The 20,375-nt window shown below is 37.8% G+C and overlaps 1 protein-coding gene across 1 annotated transcript in view; it reads left to right on the forward strand.

Annotated features, from left to right (window-relative positions):
- The window catches only part of CLSTN2 (calsyntenin 2), a 367,428-nt gene that overhangs the window by 255,637 nt on the left and 91,416 nt on the right, over positions 1 to 20,375 (forward strand). The window contains exon 5 of the mRNA XM_067538949.1: positions 7,889 to 8,038. Coding sequence (XP_067395050.1) covers positions 7,889 to 8,038 — 150 coding nt within the window. The remainder of the gene's footprint in view (positions 1 to 7,888; positions 8,039 to 20,375) is intronic.

Genomic DNA, 20,375 nt, shown 5'->3' on the forward strand with positions numbered 1-20,375 from the left:
CAGCACTTGTCATTGTAGTTGGAGAGGCATAGTCACATTAAAATGCTTTGAAGAATCCCTCTCCCCCTCCACACACACACACATATAATACAAACCAGCAGCTCTCTTAGTAGTTTATTTCAGTAGATCCACTCTGGCATTACCCTGTAGATCAAAAGTGCTGCCTCTTGTGTTCTTGAGAAAAGAAAACTGTAATGAAAAGCTGGGAAGTTGTGCTCCCATAGGGTCGAGAGACATCACATTGAGATCTTCCAAGAAACATCCCTGCTTGGCCTTTTACATTTTATCAACATTTTGCTATTGATCTGGACAAAAATATTTTCTTCACATTATGCAGTTTAAAAAAAAAAAAGTTAGGTCTGTCCTCAGAAGAAACTCTACAAATGCTTTGTGTGTAAGCTTCGACTTATCTCACCCAACAGAATCATTTAATCCATGTTGTATTACAAAGGACAGCCCTTTTTTTTTTTTTTTTAATTTAATTTAATCTGATTTTTGGCAAAATTACAAATTGAAAGCTGTTGTCTTCTCACAGCAACTTTTTCATGCTGGGATGCTTTATAGAAAACACTTTCCCTGTTCAAAACTGAATTCTCTTTATTTGTGCTTCTTTCACATAATGCACAACTGACCATCAAAAGATAATAACCAGCTAGCATCAATAAAAAGTAAATGGATTTTGGGGGCGTAAGGAGGGGTGTCTTACCCTTACCCAGTTATAAACATAACAAAAAAGCAAGCCACTTGAGTGGTGTTGTTAAAAATTACATGATGAGCCTCCTGTTACTCACCACTTGCTCCCCCTATTCTTTTTTCTTAGTAGCCAAGTAGTGGGTTATTTTAGGGCACTTAAATCACAGGTATTTTTACTCATTATTGCCAACCAAAAGCATTCAAAAGTTAGGTGGCAAAAATGGTGACTTTTAAAAATAATCGATTTTTTGGGAGGGAGGAGTTATTTGATCTCTGGTTATTGAGCCTTTAGGGCTCATATTTTCAAATGTTTCTCTACAGCAAGAGGGCTAGAAATGAAAGATGGTAACATTCTGACATAATCACGTGACTCCAGGCGTTGCGGCTTAACGATAAACACCAATTACTGTGAAAACCATGATTAGTTTGCAAGAGTTGGCAACACTGTTTATTTGTAGAAAAGGGTGCGAGGAGAGAGAATTCATTCACTCTAGCAATCGAATTGTCTTTAGAATGTTCACCCATTCTATCCAGAGATACTCATTGGATCTACTCTTTTTGTAGCAGGGGGGAGGGATGAAATTTGTGGCAAAAAGACACAAGATACCATCTTGTATTTGAAAATTGCAAAGTGGAAAGTATGCAGGAGTGTCACATAGATTACATCTGTGAGGCAGATTGGACAAATGTTCAATAGAGCAGAATTTACTTTGCATCCTCATTTGGATCACAAGCTAAGTTTGCAGACGTAACTTAAGAGAGGTGCATTGAGTATATTAACTGTATTGTGATGAATCTCAGGATTATGGAATGTTACATTCAGTGCTTATGAGTTGCTGTGTGATATCTTTGATTTCTCAGATGACAAGGATGTGTGGCGGTGAGATCTTAGGAACTACATTTCTGATCACTAGACTCTCTTTTAAACCACCTTTGAAATGACTAGTACAATCAAACCTCAGGAAGAATGACGTGTCATTTGCCAAGTGAGATTCAAGCCCCTGAAGTGACAGAATTCTGCGCGCTGAATTTTCAACTGGTGTAAATCATCAGAGCTCCGTGGAAGTCAGTGAAGCTAGGCTAATTTACACCAGCTGAGAACTTGATTCTGTATCTCACTTACATACAAGGGCTTTGGTTGTGTGTCTGTAATTTTCTGCTGAATAAAATTACATCCATGTGATGAGTCCATAATGCTAATAAAACGGACATTTTTTTTGGTATATAATGAACTTAATTTGATAGGCAATGAACTATTGGCCATAAAATAAAATCACTTAATGGTAAGGGGCAAATTCATGCATTTCTGCACAAAGAACTGGATCTGAAGACACAAGATATGACTTTTTTTTAAGCAGATTGTGGCATGCAGTCTAATAGAGTTTTCCTCCTAAAAGAGAACTTTAATGACCAGTTCAATAGTTATTTCTTTAAAATAGCATTAGACAGTACTAAAATATTAGTAAGAATTAAATTGTAATGCATAGATTTGTCACGAATTAAGTTGTAGTGTATAGATCTGTCACAAAATAAGTTTTTAACAGAACATTATGTTTGCTGCATTTCCTACCTCATTTGGCAAGTGACATGGTTCAGTGAACAGGGCCCAGGGCTGGGAGTAGGTATGGGTTCTATTCCCGGCTTTGCTGCTGACCTACTGTGTGAACTTGGGCAAGTCACTTCACTTCTGTGGCTATGTCAACATTATGAACTGGGTGTGATTCCCAGGTCGTGAAGACATACTTGTGCTAGCTAACTTCAAGCTAGCGCACTAAAAATAGTAATGTAGCTGCAGGAGCCTGGGGAGGTGCAGCAGCAATACGGGCTAGCAGCCCTGAGTACAAACATGCCTGAATCCTGTGGGTATGTACTTAAGGTGGCTAGCCCATGCTGCCACTGCTGATGCCTGCGGTATCACTACTACAGTACTATTTTTCGTGCACAAGCTATGTCTGTGTGAGCTGGGAGTCACATCCCCATGCTCACAGCATAGAACTAGCCTTTGTTTTGTGAGGAATTTTGAGATCTATAGATGAAAAGTGCTATAAGATACAATGATATAGAGAGCTCTATGGTTTGTAGTTGCCTGTTGGCTTATTTGTTAACTTGACCATCCACAATCTAGGGCAGGTCGACACCACCACTTAAGTCGCTGTAACTTCCATTGCTCCGGGGGGTGAAAAAGACACCCCTCCTGAGCAACACAAGTTACAGCAACCTAAGCACTGTCCACACTGGTGCTGCGTCAGCGGAAGATGCTCTCCCATCAACATACAGGGACTTCACCAAGTGCTCAACCGCGGTGCAGCTGCATCAGTGCAGGTGCACTGAGGTAGACCTTCTAGTGCAGACCTGCCCATAGTCTCCACCTGGTCACATGTCCTCGAAGAGAACACAGAATATGGAGCTGTCAGTAGAAGGTGAGAATTTAGTGTTAAGCTGCCATTAATTATGTGTGTTTTAAATCACCCCCTCTCTTCACTTCCATTAAAGAGCTCTCCTTCCTCACAGGGCACTATTCTAAAACTCCAGCAGGTAGATAGTGCTTCCCACTTCTCTCGGCTGTAGAGAGGATGGAAAGAGACTTTAATTTCAGAGTTCAGTTACTGCTGTGCAGCGAAGATGGTAGTGGGGAGAGGCCACTGATGCAACAAAAAGAATCTTTCATCCTCCACAGGAGGCGTCTTCTGTTTTACAACACAGTCACTCCCTGCTAACACAGGAGACTTGGATAAAACTTTAGAGGCAATTTTGGTGCATCTGGTATTATGACATAAGAATTCTTAGAATCGTTGCTCTTGTGGATTAGATCAGTGGTCCAGTTCATTCAGTATCCTGTCATCAACAGTGGCTTGCACCAGTTATTTCAAAAGAAGGTGCAAGAAACCATACCACAGGCAGTTACGGGTTAACCTGTCCCCAAGGAAAATTTCCAATAAATAGTTTCCAATATTTGTCCCTTAATAGTTGGCTTACTCCCTGAAGTAGGAGGGTTTATATCATTTATATATATTTTTAATATGGATTATTATAACTCTGGGTATTCTTGTTACGAATATAAATGTCGAATTCCTTCGCTGAATCCTGCTTGGTGTTTGGCCTCAATGGTATATTGTGGCAATGAATTTCATGAGCTCTCTGTGAAGCATGTGGAAAAGTATTTACTTCTATCAGGTTTAAATTTCCTTTTTTCAATTTCATTGACTATCCCTTTGTTTGTGTAAGATGAGTCAGAGAGAAAAGAAATTCCCACTGTATTATCTTTAAACCATACATTATTTTGTCTGTTTATAATATTTCCCCTTTCCTTATAAAAAGTCTAATTGATTAAATTGTAAAATAACAAAGTAACATAGCTACAAACAGCATATGTAACAAATACACAGAATAATTAGATCAGTAAACTACCCAGTTATATGTAGAAGACATTCAAATGACCTCTAGAATAAAAAAAATTCAGAATCTTAGAAGTACAAATCTTAGAAGACTATAATGAAATATAAATCTTAAAAGATAACTGTCCTCTGAGATTTATAAATCATTACAATGTATTTATATTTCATTACAGCTATCGTCCCAAGCAAATTCCAGTAGGCTGCTAATATTGATTTAGCCAACTTCAGTGTTTTGAGAATTATCTCCACATATCATGCAATAAAGCAATAGAAACAAAAGAAAGCATACACAAAGCAATATGCATGAAAGAAACAATAAAATACAGACAGTAAGTAAAGTGTGAACAGACAATAAATGCACAAGTAAGTACACAGTGACAATTTTGCACTTACTGGGGGTGTAAAGGTGGGAAACTGATTTATGAGTATACCCAATTTTAGGCTTAATCAATTTTTGCCTTTATTTATACAATTTAAGACAGAATTATTACCACATATAGTGTCTGAACACACATTCATGCCAGACAATAAACAGATTATGTAGCAGGCCCAAGTTACCGCATTCCAGTGCACAAGGAAGTTCTCCTGTGCGCCATGGTGGCCATCACCTCCTCTGATCCTTTGGTTTGGTCCTTCAGTCCCATTCCTTCAGCTTCTGGTCCAGTGTTTCACCAATTTGGGCCTTGTTCACTTGAGTCACTTAACCGAACCATTACCTTGTCTAAATTATCCATAATTACAAATTATTAAAATATAACTAGCAAAGCTCTAAATCTTACCATTTTAACAGTTCATCATCTTTATATTTCAGTATTATAAATCAGAATATGTATGTCATCCTACTCTATCGCTTAATCTGTTTGGGAAGTTGGAGAGCAGACTATGACCCTTTAACATTTCTGTATCCTCTGCAAACATTTTTTTTTCAGGGGACTTTTGTCATTCAAAGTCCAAATCCCCGTGAATACTTTGTTAGTAACTTTTCCCCTTACTGTTTTGAGATGCTTGTGTTGTAGGGTTTTGATATTTGGTTGTTTTAATTACATCCCAACACGTTAAACTCCCACTAAGCGAGCACTGGTCAAGTGGCTTGAATTGTAAACAGAAAGAGTGCATTTCTGGTACTCATTGTAATGCCAAAAAGTAACTGAGAAGGATATGTTGGAGTTTTCATTCTCGTTGGATAGAAGAATCTAGTGTACTGAATATCAAAATATATTTCAACGTGGGTCAATGGTTTAGAAACAAGGAACTCCTGAATTCTAATCCTGTCCCTGGCTTGCGGCATGGCCTTCCAGTCACTCAACTACTCTGTTTCCCTTCTTGTAATGTGTGTACACCTTCAGTTTGCCAGGGAAGGGGTTAAGGAAGGACAAAAGTGAAATAGGAAATAAGTCACACTTATAACTGCAATTATTCAACAAGGTGTTGTTTTATTTTTAATCATAAGAAAGGGGTTTACTAATGGGTGGGGTATCTCACTGGGACTTTGAGCAGCAGGACTGAATTCAGCATATACTGAAGGAATCCACAAAGATTTGGACCAGAAGATGGTGTTAGATCTCATCCAGCGGAGAGGAGGAAATGTCAATGGGCTTTAGATGAGGTTCATAAAGTTGTGTTTACGGTAAAGAGTGTCTGAAGTATGCCTTTCCTGGGTATTGTTAGCTGGTTGATCTGGAAGGAACCAGGTATTTTACATATGTACAGAATCTAAGAAAAAATTGATTCGTACTAATAAGTTAGTTGTTGTACAAGTTGAAATGGGGCAGAAAGTAAATTAGCAATCTATTTCACGGTCAGAGAGTGGTCAAAGTAAAAGTTCAGTTTGACCTCATACAGAGATCCAAGTGACGGACAACTAATTAGACAGGGCTGTTGACTGAATAATGATCTTGTCTACTTCATAGGAGATTGTTGAGGGTTTAATTAAGATACATCATTTGGAAAATATGTAGTCCTAGCTAAACACTAATGGGTCAGTATAGTGTAACTCTTACTTCACTGCCCCAGCAGACAAGGAACCAGATTGTGACTTGGTCACAATCATCTTGCTGTTTCCCCCTGCTTTGAGAGGGAATGAAGTGGAAGTGTAATGCCGATAGGCCCCAGTTGTTATTGGCCAGGATCAAACTCGAGACATGTGGAGCTTAACACATGAGCCTCTGCTACATGAGCGAAAATACACCTCTCTTAGATAAGGCAGTAGCAGACTTATCAATCTCTAGCTGGTCCAGCTACCACTATAGGGGGACAGAGTGCCACAACAAGCAGGCAAGGGTTACAGAAATACCCTGCACCAAGTATAGGGATAGGGTACTTCCCCCAGAGTGCTAGAGGTCTAATTCCCCGTGTGCTGTTCTGTACATGCAGTTGTCTGTGCTCAGAAATTACTGAATCTGTAGGCCAAAATGGCAGTTACACATAGTTTGCATGCAAATACTATTGGTGTTCAAGGTCTTTCTCCTGCACAGTTGTGAATGAAAAACTAAACACCAGGTTTGGAAATTGGTCATGTATGTATAATAGTTTGGGGGTTGTTTTTTCCTCAAGTTTAGGCTTAACGAAAAGAGCTAGCAAAGGCCAGCATGTTCAAATGAGGGAGCCGTGCCTACTCAATATCTTTTGAACATCAAACTACTTTTTTAGGCACATATGTATTTTGGTATGCATGTATTTCAGTGCTGAAGTTTGCAAATTTTGGCCAAACTACTTGATTGTGCAGCATGCCATGTCAGATCCACATTTGATACAATATGATAAATTGATACTTGAGTTCCCATTTAGAATTAATTTAACTTTAGGATGTGAGCAAGATTAGATATATTCATGGCTAAAGAATGCTTTAATATGTTGGAGCAAAAAGTACATTAAACATCTCTGAGGTGCAGGTTGAGCGAGAACTGCATTCCAGCAGAAACGGACTGAATTAAAATGCTGAACTCATTAATTACAACAGCAATCCTATAACACTACAGAAAGTGGTGATTGAGAGAGATCTTTCCATTTTCTTGTGAAAGGTATAATTTCTTTGTTACTAGAACAGGTAATGTGTCACCTTTATGTATATGTCAGGTTTAGCAGATGAGTTTTGTTGTTGAATTTTATTTTCCATCTGGTAGCACAGCGGTGTCATATAAAATGCAGGTAAGCTTTGTTATATAGAAGATGATGATCCTGGCCCCAATCGTCCCTTCCTGTGGTGAAAGCCCATGGGAGGGGACTAAAAGGTATTCTCCATTTAGATAGGAACTAACTGCAGAGGAAGTGAGTGGCAAAATAGTACAGCCAAAGCTAAACTATCTTCCCTCCACGATCTCCACAGGACTAGAAGACAAACCATGTGAATTCTTTCCTAGCCCTGACCTACAATATACCCTCCTCTTGCTCCTTTCCCAAACACGGATCTATGGTTATCAATCTCCAAGCTCTAAGGCAAAGGAGTGATGACTTGGATGCTCTATGTGAGGAGTGTATGCAGTGAGAGTAGTGTTGCTTCTAGTTACATGTTGAGTCTTATTTAAAAAGATACCTTTACACACAGTCAAGTCTGTGCAAATAAATAGTTCTAAAATGAAATCATTTATGATCCTGGTAGGTTTCCTTTTATTTGGGCCCTGTCCCACAATCCTCTGCATGGAGAACTCCTGTAGGCTTTCATAAGAATTCTGCCCACTGAAGACTTGGATTATCTGGCCCTAGCTGTTGTGGGCTTGTATATGAATGTAATACATTGCTGTCAAATAAATAAGCTGGACCAATAAATAATTGCTGGATGCTGTCTTATATTAAATCTTCAGGTAATATCAGAAACACCGAGAATCTGAGCTACGATAAACAGCACCAATATGAGATAATGGTAACTGCTTTTGACTGTGGTCAGAAACGTGCAACGGAAGATGTCTTAGTGCGAGTAGATGTCAAACCAGTATGCAAACCAGGCTGGCAAGGTAGGATTTAATATTTGATACCGTTTTTTTTCTTTCTTGTCCAATAAATAATGTCTGGTATTCTTTGCATTTATGTGTAAAATGATTACTATTTTTTACTTATCCAGCACCAGTTTAAAATCTAGGTAATCACTCCAGGCTGGTTTATATCAAGCCACGTTCCTTAGGAATAAGTGATTCTTCACCAGTCAGAATGAAGGACTGATCAAATCACCGCAGAATAAAATCATCATTTAAAAACCTTTCCAAAACTTAGTCTAACATACCATGAAGTTAAAAAATGTTAGTGATTTTTCTGGGTTTGTATTTAAAAAAAAAACAACTTTTAAGTAAACTGTTCAGAACCAATAGAGCTAGGATGGAGCAAGAAGGATTAATTTTCATGCATCATCAACAGAATTGTTTATCAAGTTCCACCTATGTGGCCAGTCTTTCAGTGTCATTAGTGTATTTGTAGAGTGTCAAAGAGGGCACAATCTGCAGGCTACAGTCTGCCACAGTTCCGCATATGTAAAATGGGGATAATACCTAACCCACAGAGGTACTATAAGGTTAAATATTTTAGATTGTGAGGTGCTCAGCTACTATGATGATGAGAGCCTAAAATAGCTAGATTGCCCAAGTGTAACTCAGGACTAAATTTGGCCTTCAGAATATTAATTGTTAGTGAGGATGCTTATGGAGGAAAAATCCCGGCTTCATTGCCATCACCCAGATGTGGAGCTGACTGACAGAAGAAACTACTAGTAAAACTGAGCACAATGGTTCTGGAAGTCACTGAGATGCACTCAGGACTCCATTTTTATGCTCACTATTCAGAGCAGAAAACCACGCTTCATTTGTTAGGAGCCCTGCGTAATTTTCATTGTGCATGTATGTGTCCAAAGTATTTGAGACACACATTTTATAAAAATAATTGTATATAAAATACACATTTGAAATATTTCTACATTTTCTTAGCTGTCTGTTGGTCTAAAAAATTCTTTTTATAAGACCAAAGAGAATTCTTTAGAAAGATTTTACTTCTGCAAATACTCTCTTTATTTTGTGAGATCATTTACTGGAGGATTAAATGCAGCAAAATGTAAGCTCGGAAACTAGTATTAAAATGATGCAATCCCTGGTTGGTAACTATTTTATTATTTCCATAAACGTATTTTATTGACTGAGTGATCTTTGTGAAGAAATCACGGTAATGGCACAATTATATTGCCCAATAACATCATACTTACAGTAATATTACTTGACAGTTCAGACATCATTTACAATACAATTGCTCATTGGAACATATTTCAGCTAATTAAAAAAATTGATAGGCCATAAAAGTAATGCAAACAACCCTCTGTGTACATTCGCCCCCTTAATATTATGTAAAATGGATATAATCTATTTATGATCTTAGCAAAAGGTTGGACACGAGTTCTGAGTCTTCTCAGATACAAAATTTATTCTCCTCTCTCCAAGAAATCAGAGTTGTGTGTTATTATTGCTTTGTTTAACCCTCGATGTATAATAAGGAATGGTCCCTGGCTTGTAATTTTAATGTAGTGACATTGAGAGAATGGACTGGCCCATATGTTTGGAGCTAGCTTCTGCTTTCAGTTCTACCAAGATACTTCCAAATTCTTTCATTTGATGGCAATGGAATTGCTCTGGTTTCTACATCAAAGAATTGGATGGCAGAACCTCTTTCATTGTATTTAAATGGTATATGACTGCACTGTATATTGTAAAATCCTTGGGCTCTTGTAGTACAGGAGTATAGTGCATCTTTCGTACTCAGTAAATAATAAATAATAACTTGATGATGAGATTATTATATGATATTTATACTAAGTCCAGTACTTCTATTAAAAAGAAGAAATACTTTGTCTGTTTGTTTTTTGAAAGGATGGCCTCATATTTTAATTATGTTGTTTTCACCATCCCAGCCAAGCTTAAACTGATTGTCTGTAAAGCTGTTTGCCTGTTACTAGAAATAATCATTGTAAAATAATCAATAAGGTGAAAATTTGAGACTATTTCCAGTTCTGCAACAATACTGGAAGCCTAAACTCTGATATTTAGCTATATAAAATGCATCTAGGTGGGATGACAATTTCTTTTACTTCCTCCCCTTAAAATAATGTAAGTTTCAGTTCTTTGAAAACAATGATAAATTTGAGTAATCTTGCATTAAAATATTGCAAAAAATATGTTAATATATTTTCCAAAGAACACAGCATTCCTCTTGATTACACCATAGAAGCTGAAGAAATAAGTTGCAGCATGAATTTTGAAAAATTCTGCAGTATTAACCTTAACATATTGTGATTTTTTTTTTTAAATCTACTGAGTTTGAATTTACTCCATTCTTGTTTGTTTCCTAAAAGTTGCTATTGTTCAATGATCTGAACTATTGTGCATCTCTTCCTGTGGTTGGCAGTAACTGATACAATAGCTGTCCCGATGTGAACCCAGTGAGGTCACAGCCATCCTTCAAATAACCTAAATTGCTCCACCGTAAGGCAGCGAAGAATTGACATATACAAAGTGTAATTCAAGTATAAATTGATTCCTGTTTCTAGAGGCTGACTCTACATGACTAATATGTATAGCAGAGCAAATAAGACTCAACAGACCTAAGTCTCACTCTTAAAACAATTTCCCTTTAGGCAGAAAATAATTCTAGTATTGTTAAAAGTATCCATCAAATTTAGCAACTGCTCCCCTTGCCTCTGAGGATAGACACTGGTGAATGCTCACACACAATTTAGGAGTTCTCCAGGAGAGGTTAACCTGGTACTTTACAGGGAAGCCTCCTTAGAAAACCTAACTGACATCAAACAGTTCTTACCCATTGTGGTGGTGACCTCAGCAAACCGAAAATAGAAATCAATGGACCAAATTCATTCCTAGTTAGCTCTTTTAGCTTTATTGGAGTTACCCTGGCATGAATTGGCCCAGTAACTTTGAAATATGCTGCAGCTTTTCTCCTCATGTTGCTTATGTTCTCATCTACATTTATTTCAAACAAAGTATATGGCAGTGATTACTTTCTCCCACGCAATAAGGGTGATTGAATAATATTTCAAAGTTGTAAGAGTATTACTACTATGGAAATTTATGTTAGTGATATAAGGGAGATTTTAAGCAGAAAAAAAGGTACAAAGACAGTATCACAACTCCATTTTCTTGTAGCTTTGTCATAAATTACCATCTCATTTACTATTCCCTTGCTTACAATAACCTTTTCTGTTCAGTCATATTCTTGAACACCTCAGATTGTTCTGTCTTTGGCATTCTTGTTGCAGGCTATGGTTCCCTAAGGACACAGCATGGCATTGTGCACTTTTTCTGTCAGCTTAGCATCTGAGACAGACACATGTCTGACCTGATTTTCCTCAGTACTTTGGTTCTTCAGCCATGTAAATATTGGCTTACATCAGTGAAAGGAAAATTAGACTTGTTCTTTTAATTTTATTTCCATTAAGGTGTAAAGCGTAAGCCTGATATTTAGACATAGACACTCAATAGTTAAGATATGAACACTTGTTCTACAAATATAGAAGAACAAGGTTTTATTATTCAACAGAGAAACACTAAAACCCAATCCTGCACACCTTGGTAAGGTAAAAGTCTGACTGAGTTTTACCCATAAAGGTAAGAGATGTAGTAATAGGTTAGTGAAAATTGATACAGACGCTAACTTTGGTGGAGCTATGCTAGGTTCCAGTCCTAACTAGTCAGATACCCACAGCAAAGGTTATTATTACCGATAATTAGAGGTGTTCAGAACATTTGTGCTAAAATCAAATTAACAAAAATAGAAGAGAAATTGTGAAACTTTTCTTTTCTGACCCGCTGTTCACATCAGAGAACATCTTACAACTCATGAAAGCAAATATCTTTTACCGTATCGGGAAAGCATCTGCCATGAAACTCGTTCTTCTAGGTTAGATTAGAAAGACAGCTTCTTTATCACTTGAAGATCTTCTCTTCTGTTTGTCAAGCCCTTGACTAACTAACTATAACTGAAATGGAAACTTTTAAATTCATCTTCAGCCCCACAGCACTTTTGTTTGTAAAGCAATGTGTATTTTCAAATCCCTGTCTAGTCAGGAGATAAAATAATGATTTAAGTTTCTTTGAAGAAGGCACTAGTTGAGTTTCAAACAGACATCACATTTTTCTAATCAAGTTGACTTTGACTTTCTCTTATATTTTATATAGACCAATAATCCAAACACCTATAGTACTATAGTTTTTCAATGTAAAATGATGCAAGTGCATCTAGAATTTTGCATATTTGTTTCAAATAATTGGTTCTCGGAATCTCCACACAGTTGAATGAGATTGTTTTGGTCATTTGTTCAATTACCTATGTCCTTTTTCTATGTCCTTTTATGTTTAGCAAACATCATTACAGATTTTTCTTTGGATTATCAGTCAAAAGTTAGAAACTATGGAATGTTGTTACAAATCAGTATTCTCCCTTTGATACTGAAGAGATTGTGTCTGATCCAAATTTCACACTGTTGTAAATCAGCACCCTGGACTTGTGTTAAAGTTAGAATTGCTGCCTTTAAGAAAGGCACTGAGGAGTCAGATCTTCACTCCTTACTCCGGCAAAACTCCATCATCTTCTTGATCAGGCTCCTCGTCTTTGTGACACTAAGGCATAGTGATCACATTTTTAAACGAATGTGCAAAAATCTAAATATCACAGTGTGCATCTCTGTCCACTCTTTGTGTTTTTCTATCAGAGTGCTTTGGATTGCTGTTTGATTTTCTGCTTTAAATTTCTTTCTCATTAAAATTTTGCTAGTTTGAAGTTGAATTTGAAGTTTTACAAATTATATTCTTTTTTGTTTTTGTTTTTAACAGATGTTAGCATCAGTGATTAGAAATTTGATTATATATGGTATTTTAAATACTTCTGATGTGTAGCTAATAGTAATTTTCAAGGGTCACATTTAAGAAAAGAACTAAAATAGAAACATATATTAGAAATGGGTATATTTTTTCATTATTAATAATCCTTATTGAAATGAACACATGAAAGATGCTATTTTCAAAAACTGATAAAAATGACTAATTTCTGCTCATCTGCCCCAGTAGTATGATGAGAAAAGATGCAACATAGGCAAAAGTGGGGAGAGAAAAATCATTACTGTCGTGTTGAGGCCTGTGGTGAATTACGTTCTACACAGGAAAAAAGAAATGAAAGGGGACTTTAGTATTCTTGAGTAGACAGCCTGCAAGGAAAGAGAGAACACACAGGTCCCAAGGGCTCCTAAAATTCACCTTCAGCCTGCCAAGAATTTGATCAATTATTGATTGATTAAACCACAAATCAGGTTTTTATTTTACTTCATAAGAACAGAGTAATTTCAAAGTGATAAGAATCATTAAGGCTACAGGGCTGTTGTAAACCAGTCAGCTCAGAATTCAGGGAATTCATCTGAATATTCTCTCTTCCCAAAATACATAGTTTAAAATGAGTAAGGTTGTAAGTATGTTTCAGTGGAGTCCAGCTCACACCCAAAGACACCATTGCATACTTCCCATCCAAATTTCCTGCACTGGGAGAGGTCGATTTATATTGCACAACCAAACTTAACGTTGACCCCTTGACATTTGTACAAATAAACTTACACTCAAAATAAAAAATTAATAGAAGATTATCAGAAATGGATCCCTTTGATAGGAAATAGGATTTTATATTGTCCAGTTTGAATTTGGGTTTTTTTCAACTGGTTTGAAAGAGATTTCCTATCTATTTAGGCAGACCTGCAAATCTACACATCAGTACCCCATTGACTGAGACTTTACAGGATAGATGCAATAATGGAGGAACACAAGTAGACCCTTTAAAAATATCAGTGACAGAAATATTTTAATTACCACCATTGCACAAATAATATCTATCCACTGGAGTGTGAATATGCTACTTTGTGAAATACTGGTGCATTTCTTAGACATATCTTTGTAAGAATGAATTATGATAATTCCAATTAGGTAAATGAAGATATAGAAGATATATATGTTAGATATATTGTGTAAGAGACAAAATAGTACTTAATCACAGTTGGGCTTTGTTTTGACTAGAAAAACTTGTGTGGAGGGAAAGGGGAGCCTATGACTGAGGTACAGTAACAGTTTTTAAAGATGTTAAACCGTGTCTACAATAGGCGCTAAGTGTTTGTGATGTTAACTCCTTTTATCCCCTGGGCTATGTCTATGCTACGGACTTCTGCTGGCACACAGCAGTGTTGGTCAGTGTGAAGAAGTGTGATCACTGACTGAAATAGCTGTGCCAGCAGATGACCCTACAGTAGACACAGTTATTACTGCAGTTTTGCTGGTATACCTCATTACATTCCTGAGGGATTGGAGAAGATTTTACTATACTAGCACAAAGCACGTATTTGCTGGTATAGCTGCATCCACATTAGGAGAAAATATGATTAAATACCTTTCCATGGCAACTATTTTAAAAAAATAAAACTTGCTTATCTCCTAAAATGAGGGAACTTGTACCAAAAACATTGACACAATCTTGAACTGTTAACTTAAATGGCACCATTTTAATATTAGCCTTTGCTCTATCAGGAAAATTCAATAGGGCTTAGCAACTTATACAGGACACACTGAACAAAATACACAAGAATATCAGTTAAAACTCTATTTGATTTATTTTGGTCAGTGGAATACAGCAAATTACTTCATTTGATCACCAATCTTTTTTTTATCACCAGTTTTATATTATAATAAGTCTGAATTATAAATGGATGAAGTGATGAATGACGACCGAATGCATTTTTTAAAGCCAGTCTGATGGCTTGGATTGTAGCACAATATTGTTGTTCCTTTGGCTATCAGTGCATTGTGGAGAGAGCATTTTAATGTTTATTTATTTTCTCCTTCAACAGAGATCCGTATTCGGATCACTCAAAAGCTAACAAATCATTGTGCATTATCAGGTGTTTGGAAGTGGATGGAATTTTTTTAACCTGGTAACGCTTTATATTTTCAAAGTGCCTTACAAATATTGGGCTTGATTCACTTCTTCTAGCAGAACTCAGGCTATGGTTACTAGGTATTGTAAAATCATTCTGAAGGAAGAATTCATGAGGTCCAGGTCATTTATGAGCCCTTTCCTGTTGCGGGCTACCACTCCTGGCATGCTGCCTGTGGAGCCCCGGTTGCACCTTCAGTTTTGCTTAATTTTGGCATACCCCCTGCTCTCCACCAGACGTAGGAAGTTGAAGTTGCTGGGAGCCCTCAGCAGGCAGCACCGTCAGCTCCTGGGGAAGGAGGGAGTTCTCTCAACCACTGTCAGGGCTTATAGCTGTTTAAAGTATGATCTCAAAAAATGCAACTCTGCCAAGGGCACAGTGATGGGTCTGGAAAAAACCCTCTATCCAGAGCTCCTTGGAAAGGTCATTCCAATGTGTGCATGGCCTTTGAAAGTGCTAAAAGAGAGACACTCCCCCATTCAAAAGTTTTGGGCATTTATGCCGAGGGGAGGGGGAACAGATGAGATGATAAGGTGGGATGTCTCATGTTTTTGTATATATGTTTCCAAAATGGAGCTGAAAATGCTTTGGAAATAACTCTCTTTGAACTGCACTGCATCAAAATTTGTTTGCAACCCCATAAATATGCAGAGAATGTTGGCCAAGGCAAAATGAGCATGGGCCATCAGACTGTGTTGCATCATTAAAAGAACCTTTCATTCTTCCTCTATGTGGTTTTGAGATGAGGAGGGGACAAATACACCCACTGCCTAGCAACCCACACTAGGAGAAAGCCAACCCACAAACCCATGTGTATACATGCCACTCTAGAGGGAACTCTACAATATATCTGTAGAAATACACAAGGCAGTACAGCAGCTGGCTGAATACCTTGTGCTCAGACAAAAGAAAGGAGTGCAGAGTGACAACCTGATATGTATGATGTGTCTAATGTGCACCACCACTTTGAAAATACCATTTCAGGTGAAAGACAAACAAAGTAACAAGCTAGTGTGAATCTATTGGAATAATTATGCTGTCTAATCTATTAGACTCTCTTGGCTCTTTGTGGGAGTTGAGTAGCTGCTATGAATGTTCTTAACTTGTGTGTATCTGAAGCACTCTGCTGCTTGGGGCTAACATATGTGTGATGGAGCAGTTGGATGCAGGTTTTCAGGCTGTGGCCAGGTGCATGCATGTATGCTGTGTGGCTGCACTTTGTGTTAGGTTTTGTCTGAATTGTGTGCTATCACCATGATTATTTCTATAAGAATACTGAGCATCCTTTTCATGGCATGCTGAGGTTTAGAAGCCCATTAATCCAGTTCCATCCGTGACCAACTTCCAAACTGTAGGCATTTGTGTACTTTAAAAAGTATGTGATAATGTCTATGCACAACCAATACTGAATGAAACAGGTCACTGAATGGGTGTATAGTACATTATTTAGTCTGAGGCAGTGTTTTCAGTCCAATTGTAGCTAGTCCTTTCTTTCACAGATTATAAGGAACTGACTCTGCCCTGTTTCGACAATCCTTTGCGATCAATGTAGGTGTGAGATAAGAGCACCTGAGGCAATGTGTTTAGATTGCAGTGTATTATGTCTTCTGCCAGTGCTTTTGTATTCTTAGTAAGGATTTTCAAGCCTGAAGAAAACATTGGAATTGGCCGCACTTGATAACTAAAAGGAGGATACAGTCAGTCTGAAAAAGGGCATTGTTTTTAACCTTTCCACATTGATTCTACCTCCTCAGAATGTATGACCACAATCTCCGTCCTAACTGGTTGTCAGAAGGGTCTGGAGATTCAAAAATGTGAATTATACATCCATAGATCTGGTAGCATTAACATCACAAAGCCAACTTTAGCAGTCGAAAATACTAAGCCAGTTTTGACATTCCATGGAAGTGAAATCCTTCAAGACCCTGTGAAATTGGACTGGCATTTTGGAAAAGAGATGATCCGGCTCTCATGCATTCTAAGAGTATATTTCTAAGGCTGTGTCTATGCTACAACCACCACAGTGGTATAGCTGCAGTGCTGAAGATGTCCTGCTGTGGGGTAGATACTTGCTACAGTAACAGAAGATTTTTTTTTCTTTGCTGTAATAAATCCACCCCCTTGAGAGGAGGGTAGTTAGGTCAACAGAAGAATTCTGAAGACCTACAGCTGTCTACACCAGGAATTAGGTTGGTTTACCTAAATCTCTCAAGGGTGTGAATTGTTCACACCCCTGAACTATGTAGCTATAAAAGTGATCACAAGTTTTAGGTGTAGACAAGGCCTAAACTATAACCAATCACTGTTCTTCAAACCAGCCTCCAGGGATGTCCAAAGGCTCACCTGGTAGCATAAAACAAAGTTTAGAGAAGCTGTTTTTAAAACTAAGGTAATTTTGAGAGCATAAAACAAAATGCAAACTAAATTATTTGTAACGAAGGGAGGGAAGCCAAAGAAAACATGAAAGGGGAGAAGGGAACAGTGACATCACTAACAATTCTTTCCTGCTGGTACATCAGTGCCACAGAATGCCAGTTCTTAAATGCTCTATGAAATGAGTCCATGCCAAAAAGGAAATTTGCTTGTGGCCAAATCTGATGTTTTACTCCTATGCTTGCACTTGTCTGAACTCTAGCAACTCAGATTCCTGCAGCATGGGTGGAATCCTGAAGAATGCCACTGAAACTGATGCAGCTTTGCCGAGGTCGACCTAAATAGATCAGATTTCAGGAGCACAGTCATAAACATATACATGTACAAGTTTTTAAAGAAAATTGCAGTTTATTCATTCCACTCATTATGATGTGGAAGTTCAAGATCTCTCTCAAAATTAATTTTCAGGCTGTAAGGAACAACTGAAATACATTGCCAAAGGATTATTAAATGAATGGAAAATTGTGGAAGGGGAAATTGTGCGTGTGTGTGTGTGTGTGTGTGTGTACAAACCATATATACAAATAAATATACAAAGGAATTATAGTCACAGAAATGCATGTTACCTAAAGGCAGAATATTCATGGAAAAGTATGGTTCAGTAATTGAAACAGGAAAGATCTTGAATGCTAATAAAGCTGTGAGCGAGGCTTTCCAGCTTTCAGAGACCATTTTGGGTATTGAGAATTCAGAGCAGGGGTAACAATAGCAAAACAAATTGAGAGAAAAAAATCACCATTTTTCTCTTTTAATCCTTTGCATGGCTTGGTGCATACACTTTGTGAATGAAAAACAAAGAAAGGGACCTCTTAGCTTATTTGTGTAAACTGGGATGTTATGATGTTGACAATATATGTTATACCTTTAAAATGGCATTCCATGGAGCATGGTATTGAAAGGCTAAGGGCAGCACAGGTATCAAAAGTATGTGTACCCCAGAAATATTGCATCTGCATTTGAACTTTAACCTTTTAAGCGTTCTCTAAGTTTATAAGTTAAGCAAAGCAGCGCCAGCTTGTGACATGGTGGCATGTCTCCACATTCCATTGAAATAAATGGTGTTTTAACAAAACGATGCCTTGTCTGGCTCTACTGCACTGTACATCCCAGAGGTCATTGCACTGTATGCCCCATACTCCATATGGTAAGTATCCAAAGATGTTGTTTATTTAGCCCTTGTGCTTCTTTTCATCTAAGTAACACGGAGTACATAAATCATGAGCTTTCTAGGGCACTTAGTGAGGATATTGTTCTGTTTGTAACTCTAATTGTGTGTATTGGCTTTTTTATTTGTTCTAACATGCTATTGGTTTTCAAATGAATACAAAGTAAAATATTTAAGTGATACTTATCAAACAAACAAGTTTAGGGGCCAGTAGCTGAGAAGGGTGCTGGGGTGATGCACAGAGACAGTCAAACATCCCCTTCTATATCACTCTGCAAATGCAGCTCCAAAACCTTGAGGCTGCAGTAGGTCCTGCTTGCTTCAAGGGACAGCCCTTTCACAGGGGAGATTGAGGAGCTTCACCATCCCACCCTTGCACATAGCTCCCACTGCCCCGTTCCCCCTGAGCATAAAAGCAACTGCAGTGGGAGCTGAGCTCTGTGCATCTTCCCTTGCACAGTAGGAACTGTACTGGTTAGTGTGCCAGGATTGCCTCTCTAGCCACAGAGGTGGAGGCAGAATTTGTCTTTTTTAGCAGATACAGTAAATAGAAATTAGAAATATATTGTATTACAGTATATACCAAAGGGAAAGAAAACTAGATAATACACAATAAGGATCAAGGTAAGCACTCTATATTCTATTTAAAACATTTACATTACCCATCACTTAAAAGGAAAATCATTCCATCATTGTGAATGGGGATTATTTTAAAAGATTGAGCTGTTCTTGAAATTTGATCTGAACAGGATAGCACTGGGTTAGTTTGAGGACCTCAGAGTTTGGAATCTAGATTCAAATTTTAGTTGAATAGTTCATGGAATTCCATACCCAAACATCTGGCATGGTGTGTTCTGGCAGGACTGAGGCCTGCCTAGTACTACTTGCCTGTGCTTTATAGCACAGATGGACAGGGAGGACCAGCTGAATGAGGAAGTGCAGACAGCATCGTCCTTCTCTGGAACTGGGCAGAGCCCTCTCACCCAAACTCATTTGAGTCATCTCTCACCACTGGCATGGGTTTGCAGATTGTGTACTTCTCTGAGTTACCTTGGTAGTATGTTGTCACAGATCAGAATCTACCAAAGGAGAAACCAACAGGTTTGGATTTAGCTTACTGGATATAAATCCATCCATTTCAGATGGGTTCATATATCTTTTGTCTAGTTGTTTACTCAGCCTTAGAAATGAGTTGCATTTTATAGTTTTGTCCGTCCCAATTTAAAATGTCTGTCCTACAGTTCAAAGGCTTCCCTGGGTTCGAGTTATGTAAGTAATCTCCTTTTCCTCCATGGCCTCCTGCAGTAACTATTCCATAGGAACTGTGGCATTCCCTCCAGTGCCTAATAAGTGGGCATTAAGTCCCTTTTGTGTCAGTGGAGGTAGTGCAAATGGGACTTAGTCAGGGCTGAGGATCTGTCCCCGGTGTCACAGACGTTGGTGAAAAAGCAAGCAGCAACATGTATTGTGATACAATGATGCATGAAAAAGCAGTGGTTCAAGTTTGGCTGAAATTTGACAGTAAGGGTGAAATTTGACAGTAAATGTGAATAGCTAAAACTATGAGGGTTTGTATAGCTCTAGTCATAAATGATCTCCTTTGCCAAAAACAGGAAATGAAACTGCACCTCTTTAAATTCCAAAGGACATTAAAGTGACAATTAAAAAAACAAACAAACCCGCAACAGAAGAACAGAAGCCCTCTATTATTTTACAATATGAGTATTGATACTTTTAT

Source organism: Emydura macquarii, unplaced genomic scaffold (genome assembly GCF_026122565.2).
Source record: "Emydura macquarii macquarii isolate MOO-44397 ecotype Brisbane River unplaced genomic scaffold, CSIRO-AGI_Emac_v2 contig_499, whole genome shotgun sequence".
NCBI classification, from domain to species: domain Eukaryota; kingdom Metazoa; phylum Chordata; order Testudines; family Chelidae; genus Emydura; species Emydura macquarii.